We start from the raw sequence: 16827 nt of genomic DNA on the forward strand, positions 1-16827 counted from the left end.
GCATTTTACTTGATCCACATCACGTGCCTTTCTCTCCCTCGCCTTGGCTAGCCTGAACAATTTCTGGTCCCCTCCTTTCTCTTCTAGTTCAGCATACATGCGTTCAAAAGCTGCCGTTTTTGCCGTCGAAACCGCCAACTTCGCCTCCTTCCTCGCCATCTTATAAAGTTCTGTATTCGTCCACTTCTCCACCTCATCCTTGCTTTCTATCAACTTCGCATACGCCACCTTCTTTGCTTCCACCTTCCCTTGAACTTCTCCATTCCACCACCAGTCCCCTCGATGCTGACCACGACTACCTGTCAAGACCCCCAACACTTCCCTTGCTACCACCCTAATGCAACTAGCCGTCTTATCCCACATACTGGTCGCATCCCCACTACTATCCCAGGCCCCCATATCCTTCAATTTCTCTCCCATCTCCAGGGCACTAATAGTGGTCAAATTCCCCCATCTGATCCTTGGTTGGTCCTCCACGACCCTCTTCTTCCTCGTCATCTTGATCGCTAAATCCATCACCAAGAGCTTATGTCGGGTTGTATGATATTCGCTCGGAATGACCTTACAATCCTTGCACAGACCTTTATCATCCTTCCTAAGGAGTAAAAAGTCTATTTGAGTCTTAGCCACAGAACTATGGAAGGTTACCAAGTGTTCCTCCTTCTTTGGGAAACTCGAATTGGCTATCACCAACCCAAAAGCTCTTGCAATATCCAAAAGTGAGACTCCTCCTCCATTCTTGTCCCCGAAGCCAAAACCTCCATGCACATCATCATAACCTCCCGAAATAGGTCCGATGTGTCCATTGAAATCACCTCCCACGAATAGCTTCTCAGTAGGCGGTATGCCTCCCACTAATTCGTCCAAATCCTCCCAAAAGCGCCTCTTCTCCTCGTCGCCTAAGCCCGCTTGCGGCGCATATACACTAATAATGTTCAAAGTGAGTCCTTCAACGACCACCTTAATCGACATCATCCTATCAGTGACTCTCCTAACCTCTACCACCTGATCCCTTAATTCACTATCTACTAAAATGCCCACCCCATTTCTATACTTCGACCTACCAGAGAACCACAGCTTATACCCGTCTACCTCCTTAGCTTTAGGACCTACCCATTTGGTCTCTTGGATACAAGCTATATTAATCTTCCTCTTCTGAAGAATCTTAACTAGCTCTATGGACTTCCTCGTTAACGTTCCAATGTTCCAAGATCCTACTCTCAACCTAGACGCTCCTTTAACCCACTTACCCCTCCTAACCCTCGCCCCCGTCCCTGAACGAGAACATGACCCTAGTCTACCATCACTAAGCAAAGCCACGAAAATGAGTATGAACTAATAAACTATTCAAAAGTCTAAAGTTAGCAAAAAATGTAACTACAAGTGTATGGACAAATATTTATGGTAATCATCATAGTAAAAGAGTCAATTGTTAAGCTTAGATAATCTTCAACGGAAAGCTACTAAATTTCCTTTTGCTGAAAGTTTGGACAAAATTCTTCGTCAATTCAAGCGTTATATTATCACTAAGGGCTCATTTGGTATGATGGATAGAGAAAAATAGTCCTGGGATAAAAATTAGTACCGCCTTATCCCATGTTTGGTTGGAAAAAAAACTCGAGATAACTAATCCTGTGATTAGTTATCCCGGGATTAGAGTATTTTTTTATCCCACCTAGAGGGTGGAATAACTAATCCTGGGATAACTTATCCCAGAATTTACAAAACAACTTACAATTTTAGAATTCTTAATCAAACTTGAAATATTTAAATTCTCAATTAATTTTAAATGCATATGTTCCTTAGATTTTAATTTTATCGATATGGTACAATTAGTTATGGATTTATTGATAATTTATTAGTCCTTTCAATTTTTAATTAATGAGAAATGAAAATCAATTGAGATTTTAAAATTAACGAGTATATATTGTTTTCGTTTATAACATAGAAAGTACTAAAATAAATTGTTTGCATACTTTTGTTTATAACAGCTAAATGAGATTTAAACATCAAATACCTTTATATATACATAACAACACCTCACTATAGCAGTCATGAAATTTTCACACAAACGCTGCCATTATAGAAATGTTTGACTGTATTTTTTTCTAGACAAATCGGCCAAAACCCAATATTTAAAGTAGCACATTTGGATGTTTGGGGCACTCAGAAAATATGGAATCCCATAGTGTGGAGAGAATTGAGAGTCAAAATCAGATCCCACAAACGCTGGAGCTAGTAAAGGAGGAACCTCTTTCTTTGGAACATGCTTCAATGGCATTAATGCATTATCAGGTAAATATCTCATTATTTGTTTTTTTCAAGACACATCCAATAATTCATAATCACTTAAATTTTTTGTCTTGCATATTTGAAATTTGGTTTACTATCAATATTTTCTTTTGGCTTCACTTTTGTTCAAAACATGTCAATAACATGTGTACCTTCTCTGCCTCTAATTTAGTTATATACACTTATGGTGCAAATACTATTTGCATTATCAGTGTAGTTTAATGCATTATAGCAAGTTACTTACTATTTTTATCAGGTTTATGTTATTAGTATAGTTTAATATAGTATAACAAGTTAATTACTTACTATTTATATCAGCTAGTTACATACTTATTATATAGATTTATTTGTAATTACCTTATAAGTGACGTAACTGTGAAAATATTTCCCCCTTTTTTCTTTCTTTCATATAGGTATTGGAATTATATCAGTACCCTATGCACTTTCACAAGGAGGATGGTTATGTTTAATGATTCTTTTCATGATAGCAATTATATGTTGCTATACAGGTTTCCTTTTACAAAAATGTATGAATGCCTCACCATCAATCAAGACATATCCTGACATTGGTGAATTTGGTTTTGGGTACAAAGAGAGAGTCATAATATCAATTTTCTTGTACCTTGAGCTATACTTAGTTGGAGTCCGGAACCAAAATGCCCCAAAAAAAATCATGTGGAACCAAAATACCCCAACAAAAACAAAGTGACAAAAGTACCTTTAGCGCAGTAATTTACTGTGCTAAAGCAGTTCACGGAGACGGAGCCGTTAACTGCTTTAGCGCAGTATTTTACTGCGTTATAGAAGCAGTTAATTTTTTTTTTCTATAACGCAGTAAAATACTGCGTTATAGAAACAGTACAAAAAATAAATAAATTGGCCAACTTTATTTTTTGCACACTTAGTGTTTTTTTCCATACTTTGACCAATGATTAGTCGTGTGTCAAGACTCCGAAACGACAATATTTTATATAGAACCTGATATTTTTTTCTACGTACAATAATGTAAGCTCAATACATCAATGATACGTAAAGGTTCGGATCGTCATTTTAGGGGTTGAAAAGGTGCCCGAAGTAAGTTTTGTTTGTAAACTTTAGGTTTAAGTGTTCTATATACATAGATGTCCAATTTTTGTTTGAAGACTTGTTGTCGTTAGCTTAAAGTTTTTTATTTTTAGGGTTTAAATTTAAGTATGTTATTTTTTAAAGCGTACCTTTATTTCGAATATACGCGGTTTTTTGTGCTCGGACGTCCGATTTGCGCGATTTTTTTTTTTTGCAACATATTCGAAAGAAAGTTACACATTAAAAAATAATACACTTAAGGAACCACTTAGTGTTTTTTTCCATAAAAAGATCACGACATCTTATTTTAATAAATCTTTTCTTTGCAGCACTTAGTGTTTTTTTCATACTTTAACCAACGATTAGTCGTGTGTCAAGACTCCAAAACGTCAATATTTTATATAGAACCTGATATTTTTTTCTGCGTACTATAATGTAGGCTCAATACATCAAGGATACGTAAACGTTCGGATCGTCGTTTTAGGGGTTGAAAAGGTACCCAAAGTAAGTTTTGTTTAAGGTTTAAGTGTTTTATTTTTTAAGGTTTTGATTTAAGCGAGTTATTTTTTAATCACGACATAACTTTATTTTGAATATAAATATAATTCTAAAAAATATAGGGAGAAAAACTAGTTGTAAAGTGGTCAAACTTTAGATGGTCATAACTTTGTGCTCGGACGTCCGTTTTACGCTTTCTTTTTTTAACTTGCGTATTTTTTCGAGATCTATGCGGACAAACTGCTGCAAGGCGGTTTGGCCGAGCCGATTTTAAAAAAAAACACCTTTTATCCCATTCAATTTCAATTTTCCCCCAAATTGGCCTGAAATTTTCAGTTTTATTTATTTATAAGATGATGATACGCAATAAATTTCAACGTAAAAATTCCGGGATAATGTAGCTGTGAATGTCAATTTCACTTCTGCGGTTTTAATTTTTGAAAATAAAGCTGACTAATTTTCTCGACATATAAAGTTGACTAAAATAACCTTACAGTCAAACACTAAGTTTTTTCAAACAAAACTTACTTCGGGCACCTTTTTAACCCCTAAATGACGATCCGAACGTATACGTATCCTTGATGTATTGAGCCTACATTATTGTACGCAGAAAAAAATATCAGGTTCTATATAAAATATTGACGTTTCGGAGCCTTGACACACGACTAATCGTTGGTCAAAGTATGAAAAAACACACTAAGTGTTGCAAAAAAAAAGTTTGCCAATTTTTTTTTTTAGTGCTCGCTATTTTACTGCGGTATACAAACAAAAAAAAAAATCTTTTACTGCGCTAAAGCAGTTAAAAACCTTTTGGCAACGGCTTTATTTTCAATAAATCTAAACCCTAAAAATAAAAAACCTTAAGCTAATGACAACAAGCCTTCAAACAAAAATGAACGTCTATGTATATAGAACACTTAAACCTAAAGTTTACAAATAAAACTTACTTCGAGCACCTTTTCAACCCCTAAAATGACGATCCGAACGTTTACGTATCCTTGATGTATTGAGCCTACATTATTGTACGCAGAAAAAAGAATATCAGGTTCTATATAAAATATTGACGTTTCGGAGTCTTGACACACGACTAATCATTGGTCAAAGTATGGAAAAAAACACGAAGTGTTGCAAAAAATAAAGTTGGCCATTTTTTTTTTTTTTTGGGTACTGTTTCTATAACGCAGTATTTTACTGCGTTATAGATTTTTTTTTAACTGCTTCTATAACGCAGTAAAATACTGCGCTAAAGCAGTTAACGGCTCCGTCTCCGTGAACTGCTTTAGTGCAGTAAATTACTGCGCTAAAGCTACTTTTGTGACATTTTTTTTGTTGGAGTATTTTGGTTCAAAATGGTTTTTTTGGGGGCATTTTGGTTCCGGACTCTACTTAGTTGCAGTTGAACTCCTCATATTAGAAGGTGACAATTTGCAAAAATTATTCCCAAATGCAAATATTCATGTTGGAGGCTTGAAAATTGTAGGAAGAGAAGTTTTTGTTATTTTAGTTGCTCTTATAATATTGCCAACAACATGGTTGAGGAACTTAGGTTTATTGGCTTATGTTTCTGTTGGAGGAGTTTTGGCCTCTATTATTTTGGTTTGTGCAGTTTTTTGGGTTGGTGCAGTTGATGGTTTTGGTTTTGAAGAGAAAGGTGATATTTGGAGATGGAGTGGATTGATAGGTGCAGTAAGTATGTTCACATTTTGTTATTGTGGTCATGCTGTTTTCCCAACAATATGCAATTCCATGAAGGATAGGAGCCAATTTCCTAAGGTAATTTTTTTTTTTAACATGTGCTCCATCCGTTTTCTTTTTGGATAATTTCAATAATATGCAATCCGGCATAAAATATTACATTCATATAGCCATATTTTTAATTTGCATCCCCATAGCCATTATTTTTTTGCAACAGTGTTTATAAATACGATATACAACATTATACACTTACCGTAGACAATGTATAAACCTTGTATAAGATTGTATAAAACGGCCCTTTCGAGTCATATTAGCAATATGAGCCACTTCGGATAAATATTTTCTCCAAATAGACATAGAGTTTATTTTCCCTTCTTTTCTTATACTCCTAGTAGTTTAATTTTTTTCCCCGATAATATAAAAATATTTATAAAATTAAGTCATTTACGAAAGAAAGAATTGATAACTCTATTTAATTAATACTCCTTCCATTTCAAACTAAATGAATATTTAGAGTGTGACACACTCTTTAAGAAAGTTAATTAAAGACATTAGTTCAAGGATAATTTGTCAATATTATTCTTGTGCTTCTTTCCAAACTTTCTTTAAAACAAGAAATAGGCAGTATTTAAATTTTTGGAAGATTAATTAAAGAGAAGGGTAATTTTGAAAAGAAATAATTAATATATTTTTGGATTTTGAAAAATTCATTCATTTTGGACCATAAAAAAAGTGTCAGAAATTTATTTATATTGAAAATTTGAAATGGAGGGAGTATGCTTTTATTTTTTGGGGGGCTTCTCATTCGGTGATCGGTACTCATATTGAGACATGACTAAATATGAATTTGTGTCAAAAAGTACCTAAATATGCTTTCATTGGCAATTTATAATAAATGATAAATATTCTGCGATAACATGCCATATTATACTAAATAGTTGTAAATAAATTTTCCATTGTACGCAGTATATAACTTAACTCATTCTTCTTTTTCTAACAGGTTCTGCTCTTGTGCTTTATAGTAAGCACCTTCACATATGGATCGATGGCAACTATGGGGTACTTAATGTACGGGCAAAATTTGATGTCACAAATAACCTTAAATCTCCCTACTGGAAAAATTAGCTCGAAAATCGCGATATACACGACATTGATCAATCCATTAACCAAGTATGCTCTCGTCGTCTCTCCAATTGTGACTGCCATTGAAGATACATTACCTTTTCGAAAGAGTAGATTTATCGTGAGCGACTTCATCAGAACATTTTTGGTTATCAGCACAATCATTGCGGCGTTAGCCGTTCCGTTTTTCGGATATGTCATGACATTTATAGGCGCATTTTTGGGCGTTAGTGTGTCTATATTATTGCCATGCCTATGCTACCTCAGGATCAAGAAGCCTTCATCAAGGAATTTTGATATAGAAATTATGTTTATTGGGGTGATATTAATTTTTGGTTCTTCTGTTGCCATATCTGGAACTTACATTTCTTTGAAAAGCATCATAAGTCATGTTTAGGGGTGGCAGATGAGCCGTTTGAGCTGAATTTGGACGGATCAAAATGAATTGAATGAATAAATAGGTCATTGGCCAGCAACCATGCTCAAAAATTTATTTGGGCTAAAATAGGGTTGTTTTAGATGGGCCAAATAATGACTTGTCGCTCAACCCGTCCAACTTGATCCTTTTTTTCCCTTCTAGAAATATCAATAGACATTACAAACCAAATATTCCCAAACAATTCATATATAGTGTGCACAAATTCAAGTTCCTAAGTTCTGAAATCACGCATTTCAATCTTTTCAAAATTAAATTTTACTAAGTTGCATGACTAAATCTTGACTTGATTTTTATAGTTGAAGTCATTTGTAAGATATGTTGAAAAAAATGATTAATTCTGCTTCATAAGTCCTTCTTTTGAATTTACTTTAGAATTTAGTAATTTTTATTTTAGACCTAATACTATTGGAAACAAAAATATTGATACTAACAAAAATTTCTTACTTGTAGCAAGTCCTTAGTTTTAATATTTAAATTTTGTTAGATGTAAACAACTCTTTAGTTATCTGTTTTCGATGTCCACGGTGAACAAAAATTTGAAATAATAATAATTTTTAGTTATATCCATATAGAGTATACGGAAAAGGGCCAAAAATGTCCTGGACTATCTCAAAAGATCTAAATATATCTTTCATCAACCTATTTTGCTAAAAGTACCCCTCCGCTCATATTTTGACTCATTTTTGCCTTAAAAAGTAATAGACCTCTTTTTTATTTTATTTTTAATAGTTTTTTTTTAAAAAAAAATTATTTAAATTTTTCCTCCCTTTCTTTTTAAATTGACATTTAAGGCTTCGGTTTGTCTTATGCTCAGGTATAATTTATTTTTTAAATTATTATTTATTATGTGTCATATTCCTATTGGACGAAATTTAAACTCAACATATATAACTTTTTCATAAGACATATAAATTATTTTATTTGTTCAAAATAAATTATTATTTGGTCACAAAAAAAATAATAAAATATAAAATTATTATTTTATTTGTTCACCCAACTTTGCCATAAAACATACTCTCTCTGTCCCAATTATGTGATACATTTCGGATTTCGAGAGCCCCTTGATCATCCCTAGCTTCCTCTTTTTTAACTCTAAATGAAGAGAACTGCCATCTATCAATGTTTAGGTGCCCCTTGATCTGTCTAGGCATGGAATTTGGGTTAGTATAAGCTCTAACTATGTCAACACCATGGCTCATGGAAGCAAGTTTATCAGCCACTTTGTTGGCTTCTCTAAAACAATGCCTAATAATTACATTAGACAATTTACTAATTTCAACTGTTTCCTTAATCCTCCAAGTTTGGACCAATTGCCAGAAATGCAGTTCCGAAGGAAAAGAGAATCAGTTTCATAATTATGAGATTATTCCCATTGTCAATGCACCACTTGACGCCAAAGAGAAATGCAATTGCCTCAACATTGTTACTGGTACCAGATCCTAGAGGTAGGATAAAAGCCATGATGCAGTTACCTAAGGAATCTCTGATCAAACCACCTTCTCCACTTGAGTTGCCAACACAGGATCCCTCAGAGTTCATCTTGACAAACAAGATTGGAGGTTTATGGGTGTTCATCTTAACAAACAAGTCCTGACACTATTTCATAAGTTGCCAAAGTTTTGAGGATAATTTGTAAGTGTCCTTTCTTCCACTACTGAAGATGATAGTGTCATTTGCAAGAGAAAGATGATTAACTTGAGGGCCCGAATCATTCATGGAAAACTTTTGAAAGCAAGTACTCTAGTGCATTTAACATTTTAGGAAGTAACTCAGCAGAAAGAACAAAAAGACTAGGAGAAAGAGGATCCCCCTTTCTGAGTCATCTAAAGAAACCATGTCTGCTGCCATTTACTAGCACAGTGTACCAATTATTAGAGATGTATCTATTGATCAAATCAATCCAAGAATTAGCAAAGCCAAATTTTCTTAATATGAAACCAAAAAACTCTATTATAAGCTTTAGATATATCTAATTTAAGCACTACATTACCACCATAGTTAGGTCTATTAATTAATATCATTCACAATTTCCTGCGCTAGAATTGTAGGAAAAACAAGGAAATATATGGAGAAATTTTCTGCATATCATTTTGTGTTCACTATACCAATATATATACAAAACAAAAGAAGATAAGGTTGTACTATTCTAATCCAGCTGTCCTATACAATTTACTGGCATATAACTAACTTTTATTCCTTGTACAAGAAATAGGAATCTGCTAGAATGTATATACGTGTATGAATCTAAAACTGAGGAAATATCTACATTTGTTTATGTGGGCTGAACAAGAGTAATTGGGCCTTTTTCTCTATATCTTTGTCTGTACAGAACCAAAGGCCCAATAGTGGTAAAATTAACTCAGTGAGAGAATGGAACAGATGTTGACTTCGATATGCACAAGGATGATGAACTTCTTGTCTTCTTCAATAGATATGAACACAGACCATGTCCAACACCCCCCTCAAGTTGGAAGGGTGTGGAGAAACCCCCAACTTGCCAAGTAATCGATGATGAGGGAGAGCAGGCAGCGGTTTAGTGAAAATATCGGCCAATTGGGAGATTGAAGGAACAAAATGTAAGGAGATAAGTCCGGCAAGAAATTATTGTCGAACAAAGTGACAATCGAGCTCCACATGTTTGGTACGTTCGTGGAAGACAGGATTCCGGGCTATATGAATCGCCGCTTGAGAGTCAGGGTGAAGAGGTACCGGTAGTGAAGGAGAAATAGTAAGATCTGTTAATAATCGAACAAGCCAAGTGATCTCAGCAACTACCCGGCGCATCGATCGGTACTCGGCTTCAGCAGATGAGAGGGAAATCAAAGGTTGCTTCTTTGATTTCCATGAAATTGGAGTACCCCCAAAACTGATGAAATATCCACTGATTGAACGACGTGTCTCCGGGCATGAACCCCAATCAGAATCGCAATAAGCTTGCAAGTCAAAAGAAGAAGCATACCAGAACAACAAACCAAGACCAGGGTTTCCAATTAAATACCGAAGACAATGCATAGCAGCCTGGAGATGAGGCATTCGTGGTGACTGTATATATTGACTGAGGTGTTGAATCACAAAGGATAAATCGGGGCGTGTATGAGTTAAAAAATTTAACTTTCCAACAAGATGACGATATACAGTGGGATCTGAGAGAAGCTCACCAACATCAGCTTGGAGCTTTGTAGATGGTTCAATCGGAGAAGAAGCAGCCTTTTTGTGGAGACAATCAAATTCAGATAGGAGATCAAAGGTAAATTTCCGGTGAGTCACTATCAAACCTTTCTTTTCTCTGAGTAATTCCAATCCAAAAAAATAGTGAGCAAGACCCAGGTCTTTGATCTTAAACTCCTGATGAAGAAACACCTTTAGAACAACCAGTTCAGTTAAGTCATTCCCTGTCATTAAAATATCATCAACGTAGATGACAAGAATGCAAACACCACCAGGAGAGTGCTTAAAAAAGAGTGAGTAATCGTTTAAAGAATGAGAATAGCCTTTGAATTGAAGGGATGCAGTGAGCCTTGCATACCATTGACGAGAAGCTTGCTTCAGCCTATAAAGTGACTTGTTTAATTTGCAAACAAGTTTAGGATTTGAAACCTGTAAACCAAAAGATATTCTCATATAGAATTCCTCCTGTAAAGTGCCATGTAGAAAGGCATTATTTACATCTAACTGAAAAAGATCCCATCCCTTTTTGATAGCAACAGCCAGTAAACACCTTACAGTGGTCATTTTGACCACTGGTGAATAGGCTTCTGTATAGTCTATCCCTTGTCTTTGAATGTCACCTCTAATAACTAAACGAGCCTTGTATCTTTCAAGTGAACCATCTGCTTTGTATTTTACCTTGTAGACCCATTTTGAGGGTAGTGCTTTGTGACCAGGAGGGAGACGGACTAAATCCCAAGTTTGATTTTCCTGTAAAGCTGCAAATTCCTGTGCCATTGCATTCTGCCAACAAGGATGTAATGATGCTTGGGAGAAAGACGTAGGTTCAGGAATGAGGGTAATATTGTTTAAAAGGGACTGGTTTGAATGACACAAAGCAGAGAAAGATAATACATTAGGTGTAAGAGGAGCTGCAAGACAAGTATTAGTCACATCACTTAAACAAACAACATTACATATGTAGTCAGCCAAATGAATAGGTGGATGTTTAACTCTAGAATATTGTCTAGTGGGAACAGGAACAGGAACAGGAACAGGAGAAGGAGACTCTGGAAGTGGAGGTGATACTGGTGGTATTGGGAGAGGAGGAGGAATATCAGGAGGAGGAGTAGTATCTAGTGGACCTGGATTAGATGGAATAGGATCTGGGAGAAGTTCTGAAAGATAATTAAGTTCATGAACTGTAATAGAAGGAGGGTTGAGAGGAAAAATAGGAGGAATAGGGGTAGGTGAAGAAAAAGGGAAATTGGACTCATAGAATTTGACATCTCTGGAAATAAAAACTTTCTTGGTTTTGAGATCCAACAGTTTATATCCCTTTTGGTGAAAAGGATATCCAATGAACACATATTTAGATGCCCTAGGATCAAGTTTAGACCTCAAATGTGGTAAAGTGCTAGCATAGCAAAGACAACCAAAACTTTTAAGAGACTGGTAATTGGGAGGTGAATGAAAAAGGATCTCATATGGTGTTTTAAAATTGAGAATCCTTGAAGGAAATCTGTTGATCAAATAAGTAAAAGTTAAAAGACATTCCCCCCAATAAGATAAAGGAAGATGTGATTGAAAAAGTAAAGCTCTACAAGTTTCCAAAAGATGTCTATGTTTTCTTTCTACAACACCATTTTGTTGTGGTGTTGCAACACATGTAGTTTGGTGTAAAATTCCTTGAGAGGATAAAAAATCAGAATTGGCTAAGCTAGACCCAAGCTCTTTAGCATTATCAGATCTGACAATTTTTACTTTAGTTTGAAATTGCCTTTCTACCATACATAAGAACTGTTTTAATACATGAAAAGCATTGCTCTTAGTTTTTAGCAAGTATGTCCATGTGCCCCTACTATAATCATCAACAATGGTTATAAAATATCTAAATCCATCATGAGTAGTGACTTTATAAGGTCCCCAAGTGTCCACGTGAATAAGATCAAACACTGCCTTTGTAGAAATGGTACTAGTTTGAAAAGGCAGTTTAGATTGTCTAGCTTTAGCACAAACATCACAAGAAAAAGGTAGAGTAGGAATAGATGAATGTAAGGGAAAATTGGAAATATTCTTCATATTAGATATAGGCAAATGCCCCAATCTTTGATGCCAAAGGCTTACATGAAGAGTACTTGTACTAGCTGAACTAGAACTTACTGAACTAGGAATGGAATTTGAAAATACTTGAACATTAAAAGGAAAATTACAACTAAGTTTATTTGATAGACTGCTAGGTGAAACAGAAACTGGAGAAACTGAGTTGGACTTGATAGGTGCAGATTTGAGAATGTAGAGACCCTCTTTGACATCACCAAGAACCACTGGGCTCTTCATGGAAGGGCCCTGAAAAATTGCACCAAAGGAGAAGAATATTAACATACAATGAAACTGAGAAGTGAATTTATGTATTGATAGAAGATTGAATTTAAATTCTGGTACAAAAAGAACATTGTGTAACACCAGATTAGGTAAGACAGTGACACTGCCTTTATGAGTCACTTTGAGTTTTTGAGAATTTGGCAAACTAACATATAAAACTGCAGATAAATATTTGACATTAGATAATAAAGAGAAATCATAAGTCATATGCTCTGAAGCACCAGTGTCAAGTATCCAAGAATTAGAATGAATTTGAGAAGAACAAGAAAAAGAACTGGGGTTGAAATGAGAGGTGATTATACCAGCACAGTTAGCTGAAATAGTGGCATCAAAATTTGCATCTTGTGGTTCCTCATACTTGAACTGCTGCAGAAGGTTTACCAATTGAGAATGTTGTTCAGGAGTCATCTGTTTCCCGAAAGAGGAAAGATCTCCTCCAAGGTGATTGTTCTGATCTTGACCAACTGGTGTTGCATTGCTATGAGCTGCAAACTTGTTTTTCTTTGAAATTGTGAACTTAAAATTAGGTGGAAAACCAATTAGTCTGTAGCATTTACCAACATTGTGATTTGTCATTTTGCAATGTGTGCAAAACATTCTTGAATTTTGGTTGTGAAAAATCCCTTTGTACTTTGCTTCAGATCCTGCATATTTCTGTTGATTGTTGTTAGCAAACCTTTGAACATTGTTGTTGTAATTCTGATTTGACACCATAAAAGCAGCCTCAGAGGGGTGTGCTTCCATATGCACCTCTCTTTGTTTCTCTTCTTGAATAAGCAAAGAATAGGCAAATCCCACAGTGGGTAAGGGATCCATCATCAGGATGGTGCTCTTAACACTAGAATAACTGCTGTTCAGTCCCATTAGGAACTGAATCAGTCTTCCATCCTGATGGGATTTGATAGTCTTAACCTTCCCACCACAAATACATTTGCAAGAACAATGATCAAAAGTAATAAGAGCATCAAGCTCATCCCATATTTTCTTAACCTTAGTGAAATAACCTGCAATATCTGAATTCCCTTGCACTGCATCTGAAAGTTCTTTTTGAAGTTGATAAAGTTGAGCATCATTACACTGTCCAAACCTTGTTGCTAACTTTTTCCAAATTTCTCTTGCAATTTTGGAGTAAAGAACAGATTCAACAATGTCTTTTGAAAGAGAGTTGAGAATCCAGGAAATAACCATGTCATTACACCTGGTCCATATTTTGTGATCTGGATCTGAAGCATCAGGCATTTAAACTGTGCCATCAATCATTCCCAGCTTGTTCTTAGCTGATAAAGCTATAATAAAAGCTCTACTCCAACCTGCATATCCCTTTCCATCAAACAAGGAGTTGACTAGCAATATCCTTGGTGAATCTGATGGGTGAAGGTAAAAGGGACTAGAATGGTCATTTGCAGGATTGGTTTTGATGTTTGTTTGGGTCAATTCCGTGTCATCTGAATTCACCATTGTGGTGAAGATTGAAAAATGAATAGGAGCAAAAAATTAGAGAAGAGCACCTAATGCTCTGATACCATGTAGGAAAAACAAGGAAATATATGGAGAAATTTTCTGTATATCATTTTGTGTTCACTGTACCAATATATATACAAAACAAAAGAAGATAAGGTTGTACTATTCTAATCCAGCTGTCCTATACAAGTTGCTGGCATATAACTAACTTTTATTCCTTGTACAAGAAATAGGAATCTGCTAGAATGTATATACGTGTATGAATCTAAAACTGAGGAAATATCTACATTTGTTTATGTGGGCTGAACAAGAGTAATTGGGCCTTTTTCTCTATATCTTTGTCTGTGCAGAACCAAAGGCCCAATAGTGGTAAAATTAACTCAGTGAGAGAATGAAACAGATGTTGACTTCGATATGCACAAGGATGATGAACTTCTTGTCTTCTTCAACAGATATGAACACAGACCATGTCCAACAAGAATAATGTTTTCAGTAATGGCTTTTCCTGTAACAAAGCCACTCTGATTATGGCTAATGATTCTAGGAAGGATTTTGGATGGTTATGACAACTTAAAATCATAGGTCATTACTAGCGCCCAACAAGATCATTACCCCCCGAGTCATATCCCATATCAAGTCTCCAAAATAATATCATGCATAATATATATATATATATATATATATATATATATATCAGAGAGAGAGAGAGAGAGTTGCAACAACATGTATTAGTGAATGACAACAGATATACATGTTGATCAGCTCTGTACAACAATACAGTGACAGTTATGTGATTCATCAGGCCATCCATATATAGGACACACCTTTACCTGCAATATAGGTGTATACATTTTAATCGTCCATCTATAGCCAACTCCATCCCATCAATCGCCCAACCAACAATGATATTGCAACACGTAGGTGCCACCGTGGTATTGTTTTGAACTGATTATGTATATTTGTAACTATTCACTTATAGATGTTGTTGCACTTATATTATATACTAGTTTCTGAAAAGCACGTGTATCTCGTATTAGTCAAAACTTTTTAAATTAATATAAATAATATTAAACTCTGTATATGATGAATAACACGAATTTTTAAAGGGAAAAACAAAATGGGAATATGGTGATAAAATAATATGGTGAGAGGTAGCCGAAAGTATAATATCTTGAAAAATCTGCTTTCACTATGACAATACTCATGTTCATATAAAGTAAATAGAATTACATCCGAAGTAACAACACTACGCTAAAAAATTATAGAAAGGTAAAGCACATGAAATAACGGTTCCAAGGGACTGATGTGGCGTCAAAAGAAATGACAAAACCAGTTAGAAGAGGAGTAATTAAGCTATTAAATCTGTATTACTTACCATATGGCGGAGTTTAGAACATAAAGGAAAAAAAAAGAGTACAAAATGAAGTGGGATGCAAAGTGTAAAAAGAAAAATGGCAGACTCTTTTATCCCGTTCTTGTCTTGGACTGCTAAAAGAAGAACTAACGAATAAAACTCGGATTTCGCTCAAAATAGACTTTCTGATTTGCATATACAAATTAATACATGAATTTGTTCAGCAAAATTTAGGAAATAAGTGAGAAAAAAATGAGTGAAAAAGAGAAAAGATGGAGGAACTCATCCTTGTGTGTCTATGTTTTCCACTGCGATAAATTCTCACCTTGTGTTGAATGGATTTAGTTGAGGGTTTAAGTAAGAACAAAGGATGTTTGTAACTGATGAATAAGAAGGAAGGTAAAACATCAAGACAGTGGCGGAGTCAGAAATTTGGTAATGTTGTTCAAATGTTGACGAGTATATAATTTTTTTCCGATGAATGAGTGCAACAATTTTTTTTTAACATCATCACTGCATACCCGCCTAAAAATTTATGGTCTATTTGATTTCGCAAGTTATTCTTGATAAATTTCATTGCAAGAAAACTCTTACGGTGATTACAATATCAAATGATTGCAACAACAAGATACCCAGTGTACGTAATCCCACAAGTGGAGAACAACAAGAGGCATTCCGAGAATGTTACAAAGCGAGAAATAACGACTAATTGATTTTCTTTGAAAAAAAGAAAGAAAGAAAGAGAACACAGTTGGATAATTAAAATGTTCACAGAAGCAATCTATATATAATATAAAGTTAGGCATAGATAAAGTGATGTGACACCTCTATATGACCACCATTCCTATTTATCTTTTTTTCTTAATTTTTTGACATTTTTAACATTTTTCCTTTTTATATTACATTAAAAATAGGAAATTCATTTCTTAATTAATTACATTCTCTTAAGTATCCATCTTCAATTTTTTTAGTTTACAAAGCTCAAAAGTCACTGCTATTACTTTGCATTTAGTGACCGTCACCGCTTTAAATTTGCAGTTAGTGATCAAACATTTGACTCTCTTAGTTATCTCCAATGCTCTGAATATTATAAGCAATAATTACCATTACTTACCATTTTTCTCAAGCAATAACGTTGCACGAACCTATACATAAATAACCCACTCCCCCATTTCTTAATCACTTAATACACTATGATAATGAGTTGATTATGATGGTTCCGTTACCTCATGAATGATTCAATAACGTGGCTTTTCACTTACCAAAACTCTTTGGATGAATTAAATTTACTCTTATAAGCTCTCTCATATCTATTTAAAGGTTTTCACATTATCATCCACCAATTAACAAAATCTGGTTGGAGGTGTAG

The 16827-nt window shown here is 34.8% G+C and overlaps 1 protein-coding gene across 1 annotated transcript; it reads left to right on the forward strand.

Moving 5' to 3' along the window:
- Positions 1 to 2175: 2175 nt before the first annotated feature.
- Positions 2176 to 7069, forward strand: LOC132639309 (amino acid transporter AVT1I-like). Its single transcript, XM_060355763.1, has 5 exons — positions 2176 to 2295; positions 2706 to 2751; positions 2802 to 2861; positions 5246 to 5628; positions 6551 to 7069. Exons 1-5 carry the CDS (start codon positions 2176 to 2178, stop codon positions 7067 to 7069), a joined length of 1128 nt encoding a protein of 375 aa, XP_060211746.1.
- Positions 7070 to 16827: the final 9758 nt, after the last annotated feature.

This window comes from Lycium barbarum, chromosome 5 (genome assembly GCF_019175385.1).
Source record: "Lycium barbarum isolate Lr01 chromosome 5, ASM1917538v2, whole genome shotgun sequence".
Lineage (NCBI taxonomy): Eukaryota > Viridiplantae > Streptophyta > Magnoliopsida > Solanales > Solanaceae > Lycium > Lycium barbarum.

What these genes read in the sequence shown, in the direction of transcription:
- LOC132639309 (XM_060355763.1), top strand. Translation starts at nt 2,176, where the DNA reads ATGGAATCCCATAGTGTGGAGAGAATTGAGAGTCAAAATCAGATCCCA. An exon ending in GCACTTTCACAAGGAGGATG is followed by an intron (nt 2,752 to 2,801) that starts GTTATGTTTAAT and finishes GTTGCTATACAG; the next exon opens with GTTTCCTTTTACAAAAATGT. An exon ending in ATAGGAGCCAATTTCCTAAG is followed by an intron (nt 5,629 to 6,550) that starts GTAATTTTTTTT and finishes TTTTTCTAACAG; the next exon opens with GTTCTGCTCTTGTGCTTTAT.